Source organism: Phyllosticta capitalensis, assembly GCF_038381095.1.
Source record: "Phyllosticta capitalensis strain CBS 128856 chromosome Unknown BKA78scaffold_2, whole genome shotgun sequence".
Taxonomy (NCBI): Eukaryota; Fungi; Ascomycota; class Dothideomycetes; order Botryosphaeriales; family Phyllostictaceae; genus Phyllosticta; species Phyllosticta capitalensis.
In genome coordinates, this window is record NW_027117440.1 from 2,990,153 (window position 1) to 3,001,165 (window position 11,013).

The following is an 11,013-nucleotide window of genomic DNA, read 5'->3' on the forward strand; positions in this document are numbered from 1 at the left end:
GTCCGACAGGTGTGGCGACGGCGGCGGACTGTGCCGACCAAGAGAGGCTTCGGAGAGCGGGTTGAGCAAAGATTCGATCTTGATCATGTTGGAGGTTGCCCGTGGAATGACGGAAGAGAATCAGGAAGGGGGCAAGAAGCCTTCTTAGAGTCAGCTGTGTCCGGCGGGGAGAACAACAACGAAAAAGGTACGCTGCAGCCCCGGGCCGTTGTGCAGGACCAAAGCTGGAGAAGGACTGGACGGCAGAGGTACTCACGAGGACTGACGAGGAACGAGGAACAAGCGCCTTATACACCGCCACGACGACTTTCCAGTACCCACGTATGTACGAGTACCGCGCTAGACCAAGGCAAGATTCCGGTCGTTTGGGAAAGCTGAGCGGACGAGCAGGCTCGCCGCTCTTTTGCGCTGTGTCTTTGTCTCAACCAAGTGCGGTCTGTCTGAGATTCTTCTGCGTGGCTTCTGTGCAGGCGGGTGTGCACAGCTGGCCGGTGTCGTGCCGCACGAGACGATGCGCTGTACTGGTTGGTGGTGCTGTCGACCGCTCAGTCGAGGCCGATTCTATCCTCAACGAGAGAACACTATTGTCCAAACGAAGCGTTGAACGTCTTGCGAACGCTCACTGGGCGTAAAAAGAAGACGGAGAGGATTCAAGAGCCACTCGGCGCGCAAGGTTTGAAAACGGCGCTCCCGTGTCGACGGTCTTTTGGAGGAGTACGGTACCTCGGTGATCAAAAGGGAAATTGCAGATCCGAATCGAGCACCTTCTGGCAGAAGCGGTGACGACGCAGAATGACCTTATAGCTGCCGCTGGCTGTTCCAAGCTCGGACGTTCGTTCGCCCAGTTTCTTTCTTCTTTCGATCCAAACGACTTTGCGCGCCAGCTGTAGGTTGCCACGGATTGTTGACTGACAATCCAGGACGAGACCGGCGAACGGATTGATTGCTACTGCTCGGTTAGCATCAAAGGGGGCGGAATATGGTAGGAGGCTGAGGAGGCTGCCTTCTCACCGAATGCCGCCTCTTGACTGCAGCGGGCCGCTGCTTGGCGGGCGAGAGGAGGATCAACGACGATATCAGTCGAGGATGTCTCAGTCACTGCATTTCCCTGCCTGTGGGAAAAGAAGGGTCTTTGCACAGATGCAAAAAGTCCAGGACGCGTTAGGAGCAAAAGGACCAGTCCCTGGTCTGCATGGAAGGACCTTGCACCGGCCTTCAAGCAATGCGGCTTGCCTTTTGGGGGGCAAAGCCGCCCAGTTCCACCCAGTATGGCCTGGGGAAAGCGCCCCGGTTTGTCCAGATTGCAGTCTGATCACCTTGTGTTTCCTCCACATCTCTTGAGTTCCAACCGGTCACGGGTCCGTTCACTGTGGCCGGGTCCACGCCCACGCCGTTGATCACCATCACTGGAAAGTCATGGGGAAAAAGCGTCATTTTGGAAATTCGAGACGAGAGCTTGTCGACCAGCAGACAGACATGGATGCGATCCTTCCCTCTGCGCGCGGGCCCAGTATGCGAGGCCTTTGATGCTACCACAGCGTGGATTGCTACCTGTGCCAATCGGCGCAGACCTTGGTCCTGCGACTATCCGTCAACAAGCGGCGGCCCCTGGAAGACTTGCCGTGTCAACCGTGGCAACGCCAAAAAGGCTAGCGGGAGCATGCGTTTGGTCGCCAGACTGGGCCAAGACAACAAGATATTTGATTCAGAAACAGGCACGAATGGTGGCGGGTGGTTTTTGACTGACGGACGGACTCGATTCGGAGGGCGCACAGCACGCGCTGTGCTGTGTCCATGGCGCAACGTCGACTTGAGTTGCCACAGCGTCATTCATGGTCGACCCTCTTTGATGCTGGCAGGGGCGCGTCTTCAAAATGGTCAAAAGAGGTGGTAGCCGTCGAGAGCACTTTGACTGGGAGCACTACGACCGTCTTGCTGCCGCCTGCGACGAGGGTAGACGCTCGTACTTGTATTCATGCCAGTTCCCTAGGGACATTCAGACCGCCTCGAGCGAGACCAATCCAGCATCGACACAATTCAAAGAGTGACGCCTTCACCGCTCCTTTCATGTACACTTTCCTTGGGCGGTGGAGGTCTCAACTTGACCGCCTCATCTGAATTCTGTTGCCGCATGTGGGCTCCCGCCACACCGAAATGACCTCGTCGACTACATGGCGGTGTTCCAGGACACGGGGCAGGCAGTCGAATCAAGTCTCATGATCGAAGACCGAGGTCGGGCAGCGAGCGGTGGAAAAGGTATGATGCATCGGCTTCAGTATTTGACAGATCAAAAAACGTGCAGTTCGGCTCAAAATTCTTCGCGACCTGCCACCCCAGCCAGACTGTGCATCTGGACGTGGAGCTTGTGTAACATCATCTCGAGGCTCCGCAGTGTAACCAATTTAGATGAGAGGGGCGTTGCGCTGTCGTGGTTTCCGTGGTCCTACGTCGTCCGAGCATTGCTCAAGACATGGCTGCTGCTGTTAGTCTTCTGCTCAAGTTGGTCTTGCTTCCCCGGAAGGTGTCCACCTCCGCTCTCCGCTGCACTGACCGGGGCGATCCGACGCGCCTGCATACCGTGACGACGTATTGCCGAGGCAGACCAAGCATATCATTTGGATACTGATTTGCTGAGATAGTGTTTCTCTTCTCCTGTCCAATAGGCCTGTCCGAATGTCTGCCACCAGACCATCGCCTTTGAATCCACCATCCACGCGGCAACCGAGAGATGAAGGTGATGGTGTCACTGTACATCCGTCTCTCAGCAGTCGACTTGTGCCGACCGTTCAGTGCGACTGTGGCTTCTTCCATCTCGCTCCGCACCCCAACGGTGCTGCGGTACGACCAACCTGTCAAAAAAGAGGAGCGAATCCGCAGCGCCTTTACCGTCCAGGGACACGCCTCTGTTCCGCCCTCCGCGACGTTCATGCGACGGCCCATCCCACTCAACGCACACGGTCGATGTGTGTATTGTACATGCCACACCCTGCCCGTGGCGACGCGACAGCCGTCATTCACACGTTACCGCTGTCACGCCGTGACTGAGAACTGTCAGTCGACTACTCGCTGCTGGACTCAGGTAACGAGCTATTTTAGATGGGGAAGAGAGGGCTGGTGCTCGCGCTTCCTGCAAATGGTAGGTTGATCGCCCGTCTAGACCATGATGCGAACGGAGGTTGTGCCCAAAGAGGATGGATGCGCTCTTGTCGTCTCGCGTCGGGAGCACTCAAAACCACCAACCACATCATCATCGTCGCCCGTCGCCGGGTCCTTCCGCATCGTGGTTGGCCGTCGGTCGAGTCTCTCTCTGTGTACGACGCGAGGTCGTCAGGTGCATGTTTTGCGCAAGAACGCTTCAGACACAAAACGCGGCGTGCGTTCTTTTCTCATTCGAGGTCTGGCCTGCCACGACCTGGTCCGGGTTGCCCGCCCTGCTGCTCCCTCTTTCCCCTCCCTCGCACCTCCAACGCCGTGTCACTGTGCTGTCAAGATCGTGGCTTGCGATGTTAATCACAATCGGCACGCTATTTGAAGCCTTCTCAGAGATGGTGTCCGTTGACTCGGCTGGTCGCAGTCGCTATTGTCGAACAGGACTGCCCCGTTTGATGAAAATGGCTGAACAGCCTCCTGTGTCGCAAAAAGCAAAAACCTTCTGACGTGGGTGGACTTCGTGACCATCACCAACCGCCAGCTATCGCGGGTCTCGTCTGCCCGAAAAACAGTCTGTGTGTCCTTCTGTCAGCGCGACGGCAGCGGCGTTTTCCTCGAGCCTTGACGCTCCGCCACCATATTTTCCACCCGAGATTCAGTGCGGCATGCAAACGGGCTATCGCCCCTGATTCCCGGTCCGTCGTCTGCATTTGTTGGGCCGGCGCGCCTTCTGGAAAAGGCGCAGGCGCCGACAGACATCTCAGAGGCCTGGCATGCGGCCGCGGTAGGCCAACGTCATGCGAGGCGTTCGTGACAAACTCCGTCCAACGCGCGCGCGACACCCAGCACCAACCAAGCACCCCTCCCTACCAACCGTATGTAAACGACGAGACGCTATGCGTGACGGCCCAATCGGCTTGATCTGACCCCCTCTTTGAGCATGGCGGGCTGTCTGTAGCCTGGGATTCGGATTCGGATTCGACCAGCAGTGGTTGCGCAAGCCGATGAGGTGCGTTTCCTTGACTCTTTGACTGGATGGAGCGTGCACTTTGAGACGTACTTCTCATTGGTCGGCTGCCTATCTGGGGTTTGGGTATGACGATGAGGGAGGGCCTTTTAGAGTACAGTCCAATCATGGAGGTATATACTGACGTCTACAAATCGCTGTGGGTGACTGCTTGTCACCAATGACTCTCGCAGTCACCACAGGTCGACGCTAAGATGACGCTATGAGGGATGCGCACAGTCGTCATGTCAAAGCTCTTCGAGACTCGATCGTTCAAAATGGGATGACTTTCTACATAAGAAATTTCCATCCTTATGGCCCCTTTTCTCCAGTCTCCTCCGTTCTGCACTGCTTCGATGCCTTGCTCTACGGCTTAAAACCTCCTCATGAGCATCTGAGGTCGGTGACCAAGCATCGTTAGTTTGTTGGAGCACAAACTTGGCCTCCTGGATCGATCCTGGTTTGAGCTTGGAGGCTAGTGGCTCTCACATCCGCCTGAGACGCAGGAAAATGAGACCAGATGTGTTGATTCGCGCCGCCGATGTTGTTGCAAAGCGATTTGGCTTGATCGGCAATGCAAATTGAAGGTCGGCCGCTCCCCCAGAACGTCAGACAACCTACTGCCATCGACGTCGTTGCAAGTCTTGTACCGCTGCGCGGGCCTCAGGGATTGCATTCCAGGCCCTATGAGTCTTCTGGAGGACAAACTGGGCCTCCTCAAAAGACCCCTGCTGCCAATTCGGGTTGATTTCAACGTTCAGGAAGCGGTTTGGTTGAGTGAAAGCTTGCCAGAAGTAGGGATTCTTAAAGTTCCTCAGGTCGTGGAGGAGACAGATCTGAAAACTGAGATGTTCCTTGAACCTTTGCAGGTCCCTGGCTGAGGCATTGCGCAGCCTGCGGGAGACGGGTTTGGCGATGTCGCCACGCTCCTCGGGCGGCCTTTCGAGGTCGTAGATGTCGATGAGGAATTTGGTCTTGAGGAGGATGAGGAGCGTGAAGAAATAGAGGGAACCTCGTGTTTCAGTATTGTTGTCCACGTCGAACCAGTCGAAAATGTCCTTTTTGGTGTACTCGGGAAGATCGAGCTCGCGTATGCTCTCACCAGGACGACAGGCGTACCAGTTCAAGTAGTCGAAAAGCCTCTGCTCCTTGCGCAGTCGAATCAGCAAGAATGGGATGTAGTAGTGTATCCCCAACACGTCTTCCTTGCTGAACAACAGCATGTCCTTCGCTTGATGCCATGCTCTTTTGTACGCCTCGTAGGTGTCCACGGCGATAAGAGCGTCGATCTCAGATCGTCTGGCTTCCATGTACCGGTGAAAACTGGGCCAGCGCCAGGGATTCTCCGTGTCTTCTTGCAGTCTGCTTTGGATCTTGCCTTCGGTGTCGCAGATGGCGACGCGTGCGTCGTTGATTTTTCTGCAAAACCTCCTGTGTTCTGATCTATCTCCCAGCATGCAATCGCGGCAGCAGTACGGGACGACATTGCAAAGAGTGCAGAGACGAGGGCTCTCGATGCGGTTGCAGACGCGGCATTGATCCCGGATCAAGGAGCGCGGAGAGACATCTTGCCTCGCCCTCATTGTTTTCGGAACGATGGTGTTGATGAGGTGCTGGGTAGTCGGAGCAATCAAATGTACAAAAAGGCGAGGAAGACGCAGGAGAATCGTATACGTAACAGCGCGGATCCGCTTTTCGGAGGCCCTATCCGGTACACGTGACGCAAAAGTGAAGGTCTGCTTTTGGTGTTGTAGAATAGAGCGAAGTGAGTCGTGGTCTCACCTCAATTTTGTTTCTCGTCGGCGACGCATCAAGCAAGATATCGGCGCGTACAGATATTAAGGTGGTATGTAAGGAGGTCGTGCAAAGACTACGAACAAGAAGGATCGGCCAATCAGAGGGCATGGAACCACAACACCATACCATTTTCGGCAATTCGGCAACACAACTGGAGGATTCGATTGGATTGACAACTGGTGCGGATAAGGCAGCGACTTGATCGAATGAACCAAATCTACATTACTCATGACTTTGTTGCTATTCAGAGACCAAATTTGAGAGAGCGTGACAAGAAGAAAAGGTGGAATCCTCACTAACAAAAGCCAGCACTGTTCGGTTGATGTCATTTGACGATTTCGGAATTATCCTGCGCCATAGCTTCAGATGGGAGTCTGCCGATCATGCAGTGCCAGGCCGCGGAACATCTCGATGACTTCTGGCATCAACTTCCAAAGCTTGTGCGTCCTCTGGAGCGCAAAACAGACCTCCATCTCCGTTCCCTCAATCCAGCCGTAATAATCCGTCTTCAAGTGCCGATGGGGCCGGAGGAAAGCCGACCACATCCAGGGCCACGTTTGCTTGATGGCGCGAAAGAGCTGGCGGATCTGGGCGTCCGTGTGGTAGATGAGCCAACGGTGCTGCGAGTCATGGTGGACCACGCTGGCGTCGTTCAGCCGGTTGGTGATAACTTGAGAAACGTCGCGTCCGGGTTCGTCGAGCAGTTTTTGGAGGTCCAGTAAAATCTTGCCTTTGAGGAGCATGACGGTGAAGGCTGTGTTCAGATCTGAATATGGACGGCAGAATATGTCGACTGGCCCGAGAAATCGGCATTCTTGTACTCGGCGTTGTTGTTTTCGAAATCGCGAAAGTGCTGATCCGGAACATGCGACTCATACCACTTCAGAAAGTCGTACAGCTCCTGCTCTTTTCCCATGCGCAACAGCAGATACGGCGAGTAGAAGTCGATTTCCAGTTGATCAATGTTGGCCAGGAGAAGCATTTCTCTGGCCTGCAGCCACGCCTTTTCGTAAGCCTCATAACTTTCCGCTGTCATGAGTGTTTCCAGCTCAAGGCGACGGGCTTTCATGTACCTGTTAAAGCTCGGCCACTGCCACGGGCTGTCAGTGTCCTCGTTCCAGTCGTATCGCGCTCTTCCCTGAAGTCCGGCGTCGCAGTCGTTCACAAAGACGCGCGCCTGGTTGATTTTCCTGCAAACGCGTCTATGTGCTGCTTTGTCGGTCATCATATGTTCGCGGCTGCAATATGGCACGACGTCGCAGTGGTTGCAAAGAAAGATAGACTCCCCGCGGTCGCAAATACGGCAATGTGCCTTCTGAAGCAAAGATTGAGGAGTATCGGCCGAGACTCTGAAAGACATATTTGGATGAGGTGGACAAAGTAGGATCAAAATCTGATCGCGGAAGACACGACGAACTTAAGTTGCGGCCGAAATTACTTAATATGGGTAGCTCAACGCGCTACGTGGAACGCGGTACGCGATACGCGCAACAGGGTTCAAGGTTTCTGAGTTTACATATATAGCCATTGGGCGCAAACCAGGAAGCAACTAAGCTGAATGATGTGCTGATTTCGTATCAACAAACTTGTCGTGGAGCTCAGGAGACGAAGCAGGAGACGAAGGGTGGGGATTGCCATGGGCCTAAGAAAGACGTCGTATGTAGAGTTGTGGAACCAGAAGGCTAAGAGTGGGATCAATGAGAAGATGTGGCAGTTCAGACACACCCATATTAGCTGTCCATATCACTTGCTGTCGGAACTCGACTGCGGCGACATGTCAACAACCTAGTGATTGTATGCTGTTACTCACAATAAAATGTCGTCCTCATTCTTGAATACATGATAGAGTTCAAACATGAAGACCATCCATAGCGCTGTCAATACTCAGTAACACCACACAGGCGGATCGTCCTTCTCGACTGTCCCCATGCTGCTCAATGATAGCGAGCAAAACTCCGAGCACGAAGCATAATACCGGCAAGACTTGCTTTAAGTCGACTGAACATTGGGGAAGTCGGGATCCAGCACCATCAAGTTGCGAACAACATCAGTCGATCCAGGCGTCTCTCTCCACGCCTGATAGGAATTTTTGAGTGCGAGCTGGGCCTCCGACAGCTCACCTCGAGAGTAGTATGGCGGGTTTGCGGCGAAGTGGGGCTCTGGGTTGATGAAGACAGGCCAGAGGTTCGCGTTTGCCCTTTTCAGCGCATTGTAAAGCTGCTGGATCTGGGACTCCAAGGTCTCGATCAGTTGCTGAAGGCCCTTTGCTCGCAATTCTTCCTTCCGATTCTGGACCAGAGTGGTGAAAACCTCCTGCGAGTTCTGCAGCGACCGCAGGTCCAAGAGAAGTTGAATCTTGAGAAGCATCACATCGAAGGTTTTGTACAAGTCCGCAAACTTTTTGCAGTAGAGGTCGACCGGCTCGAAGATGTCGGCGTCCTTGATGTCCAGGTAGGGCAGCTCGTTGTTTCCCCAGTCGTAGTGGCTGTCCTCTGAAATCTTTTCCCACCACTTGATGAAGTCATAGCACTCCTGCTCTTTTCCAAGGCGCAGGAGGACAGCCGGTACGAGGGTGCGCATTCCCAAGTTGTCTGAACGGCACAGACGCAGCATGTCCATGGTGTGCTCCATCGCGAGAGAGAGACCTTCGAAGGTATTGGTAGCGACCAGAGAGTTGACGACTCCACACCTTGCCCGCATGTAGTCGCGAGTATCCAAGATGCCCCAGAAATTTCCGACGCCCTTTTCAAAGATTGGTTGTGGTAGGAACATGTCGTCCGGCTTGGCTCGCATTTCGGCCTCTTCGCGTTCGAGCTTGAGTCGGTTGTTCTTGATCTCTTTGCATTGCTTCTTGTGCTGCGGTCTGTCGGCAGCTTGATGCTCTTGGCCACAGTAGGATACTGCTTTGCAGGCACTGCACCGAAGGAGACGTTCCTGAGGGCCGCAGACTTGGCAACTAGGTTTGAGGGGCGACATTGTGGCAACTGTTCGATGAGGAAGACGGAGTCTGAGAAGAAGAGAGATGGGACGAGAGCGTCGAGGAGAAGAGGCGAGGAGTCGCGGCGACTTTATGAGGGAGGAGGTGGTTCCATGGCTGTTGCCGGGACTGGAGACTATGCGGAGAAGGGAAGTGGTCCAATTGGGCAATTGACCAAAATGACCTGGCTCATTGCTCTTGCTTGACGCGTCGTTTGCTTTTTCGCGCGTCGCTGTAAGGTTATTGAGGTGCACGAGCCATCAAAGGCCGGCATCATTCCCGTCAAGCACTCCTTCAATGCAGACCAAGAATTGCTGTCTGTCCATCGTCGATGATCAAAAGTCAATGAGTATTTGATGAACTTCAGAAAAAACTCACCTGTTTTCGGCCTGAAGCTAATGGGCACCATCAATCGTGCCCATCACGTGGTCGCGCGTTGTCCTCCGTCGGTCTTGTGTCGCCCCTTATCTCCGACAAACATCTCTTACATTTGGCTCTCGTCTTGCCTCAACATGCAAGGCTGCAAGATTGACGTCAGTATACTCGAGAAACTGCTAATGACGACAAGAGGAATCTTGAAAAGAACCGCACAGCTCTCTTTCCCAGCACCAACTGATGTCTGTGGATTGGATGCAGACGATGCGACAGAAGAGAGAACGTGTTTTCAATGCCGATACTCACTATCACGGCACAATTCTGTCGCTGTTTGAGCACCGTTTGATGACATTGGAGCAGTGCCGGTTAATAAGAGATGAAAAAGTACGATGAGAGCGAGCCGAGAGCAGCACGATGTGCAATCAATCAACTCCACGAAGAAACCACTAAACAATCCCAAAAGACGCAGCAAAAGGAGCGTACAGAAGCCTACGAAGTACATGATGTGCAGCTATCAAACAACCACCAACGCCATCCCAGGCACCACTCGCCAACTCCCGTTCTCAATTACCAGGTCTGCCCCACGTGCGCCTCCCCGCAAAAAAACACCAAAATACTCACGCCATCCCCGTCCCGCTCCAACTCCAAAAGGAAATTTTCGCACGAACCTAGGTATTTCGACACAAACTACGCAATGCCACTGGTGGTTGGTTGGAGCCTACGTAACTGTGCCTGAGCTGGGCAAATGATACGACTCGGATTCGGGTGCGGATACGCCTGTTTGAACGTGAAGGCGAGAGAGCGGGAAGGATGTGGTGCGGCGGGAGGAACGGCATATATGATACAGCCGTCCGTACGCACGCTAGAGAGGTTTCTGGAAAGATAAAAGAAGAGTGGAAGAGAAGTTGGACCAGCTCTTATTCCCATCAACACCAACTGCCGACCTCGCAAAGGACCAATTGAGTCGCGTTCATCAAGTATCGAAGACCGAAGTTGCCAACCATGCCGCTCTCCGCGACACCCAAAAAGTCAGCTCCTTTCAGCACGTCGACTCAACACCACAGCAGCTCGTCACCCTTCAAGATCCAAAGGCTAACAATGAACATCCAGACCCGCGCCAACCTCTCCCCCCTCCCTCGCCCTCCCCCCACCGCACCTCTTCAACTCCTTCTCATACGCCGACTACATCCGCGATTACAACGCCACCTCTTCCTCCTCCTCCCCGCTCCCCCTCGAATCCCTCTCCCGCCACTACGACGACTCGCTCGCCTACGTCTCCAGCGCCCTGCCGCCCTCCGGCTCCGGCGCCAGTGCCGTCGGCTCCTCCGACCCCAGCATGACGCTCACACCACTTAGTACGGTGGTCGCGCTCTTCGGCGGGGCGCGCGCGGCCGGGCTGAAGGAGAAGTTGGTCCCGAGGATTGTGACGTGGACGCCGGACGGGCGGTACATCATGGCCGAGTTGGACGCCGTGTTTGTGTTTGAGCCGAGCGGCGAGAGGAAGCAGGAGGACGACGACGAGGACGACAAGTTCCCGACTGAGGGCGGACCGCTGCATGGTGTTGAGTTGAGGCGGGGCAGGCCGATGGCGGTGAGGTATTGGGGGACGTATGAGATGGAGGGGGGAAAGATCAAGGTGTTGAGGCTGGCGCGATGGGGCATGGGCGAGGCGTGTGCGTGGCCAGAGGATTGAAAAGATTTGTTGGAG

The 11,013-nt window shown here is 54.6% G+C and overlaps 5 protein-coding genes across 5 annotated transcripts; 2 read left to right on the forward strand and 3 right to left on the reverse strand.

Annotated features, from left to right (window-relative positions):
• Nucleotides 1–879: 879 nt before the first annotated feature.
• On the forward strand, nt 880–1,566 carry BKA78DRAFT_307132 (uncharacterized protein). The gene has a single exon (XM_066887829.1). The coding sequence runs from the start codon at nt 1,015–1,017 to the stop codon at nt 1,339–1,341; it is 327 nt and encodes a 108-aa protein (XP_066748322.1). The 5' UTR covers nt 880–1,014; the 3' UTR covers nt 1,342–1,566.
• A 3,207-nt stretch (nt 1,567–4,773) lies between these two features.
• BKA78DRAFT_292982 (uncharacterized protein) lies at nt 4,774–5,739 on the reverse strand (the record flags this gene model as incomplete). The annotated part of the gene is made up of 1 exon (XM_066886136.1): nt 4,774–5,739. The coding sequence occupies one exon, from the start codon at nt 5,737–5,739 to the stop codon at nt 4,774–4,776; it is 966 nt and encodes a 321-aa protein (XP_066748323.1).
• Nucleotides 5,740–6,713: 974 nt separating this feature from the next.
• Nucleotides 6,714–7,313, reverse strand: BKA78DRAFT_292983 (uncharacterized protein; the record flags this gene model as incomplete). The annotated part of the gene is made up of 1 exon (XM_066886137.1): nt 6,714–7,313. The coding sequence occupies one exon, from the start codon at nt 7,311–7,313 to the stop codon at nt 6,714–6,716; it is 600 nt and encodes a 199-aa protein (XP_066748324.1).
• A 157-nt stretch (nt 7,314–7,470) lies between these two features.
• On the reverse strand, nt 7,471–8,950 carry BKA78DRAFT_307137 (uncharacterized protein). The gene has a single exon (XM_066887830.1). The coding sequence runs from the start codon at nt 8,927–8,929 to the stop codon at nt 7,943–7,945; it is 987 nt and encodes a 328-aa protein (XP_066748325.1). The 5' UTR covers nt 8,930–8,950; the 3' UTR covers nt 7,471–7,942.
• Nucleotides 8,951–10,307: 1,357 nt separating this feature from the next.
• BKA78DRAFT_350317 (uncharacterized protein) lies at nt 10,308–10,998 on the forward strand (the record flags this gene model as incomplete). Its single annotated transcript, XM_066890971.1, has 2 exons — nt 10,308–10,333; nt 10,416–10,998. 2 exons carry the CDS (start codon nt 10,308–10,310, stop codon nt 10,996–10,998), a joined length of 609 nt encoding a protein of 202 aa, XP_066748326.1.
• Nucleotides 10,999–11,013: the final 15 nt, after the last annotated feature.

What these genes read in the sequence shown, in the direction of transcription:
- BKA78DRAFT_307132 (XM_066887829.1), top strand. Translation starts at nt 1,015, where the DNA reads ATGCCGCCTCTTGACTGCAGCGGGCCGCTGCTTGGCGGGCGAGAGGAG.
- BKA78DRAFT_307137 (XM_066887830.1), bottom strand. Translation starts at nt 8,929, where the DNA reads ATGTCGCCCCTCAAACCTAGTTGCCAAGTCTGCGGCCCTCAGGAACGT.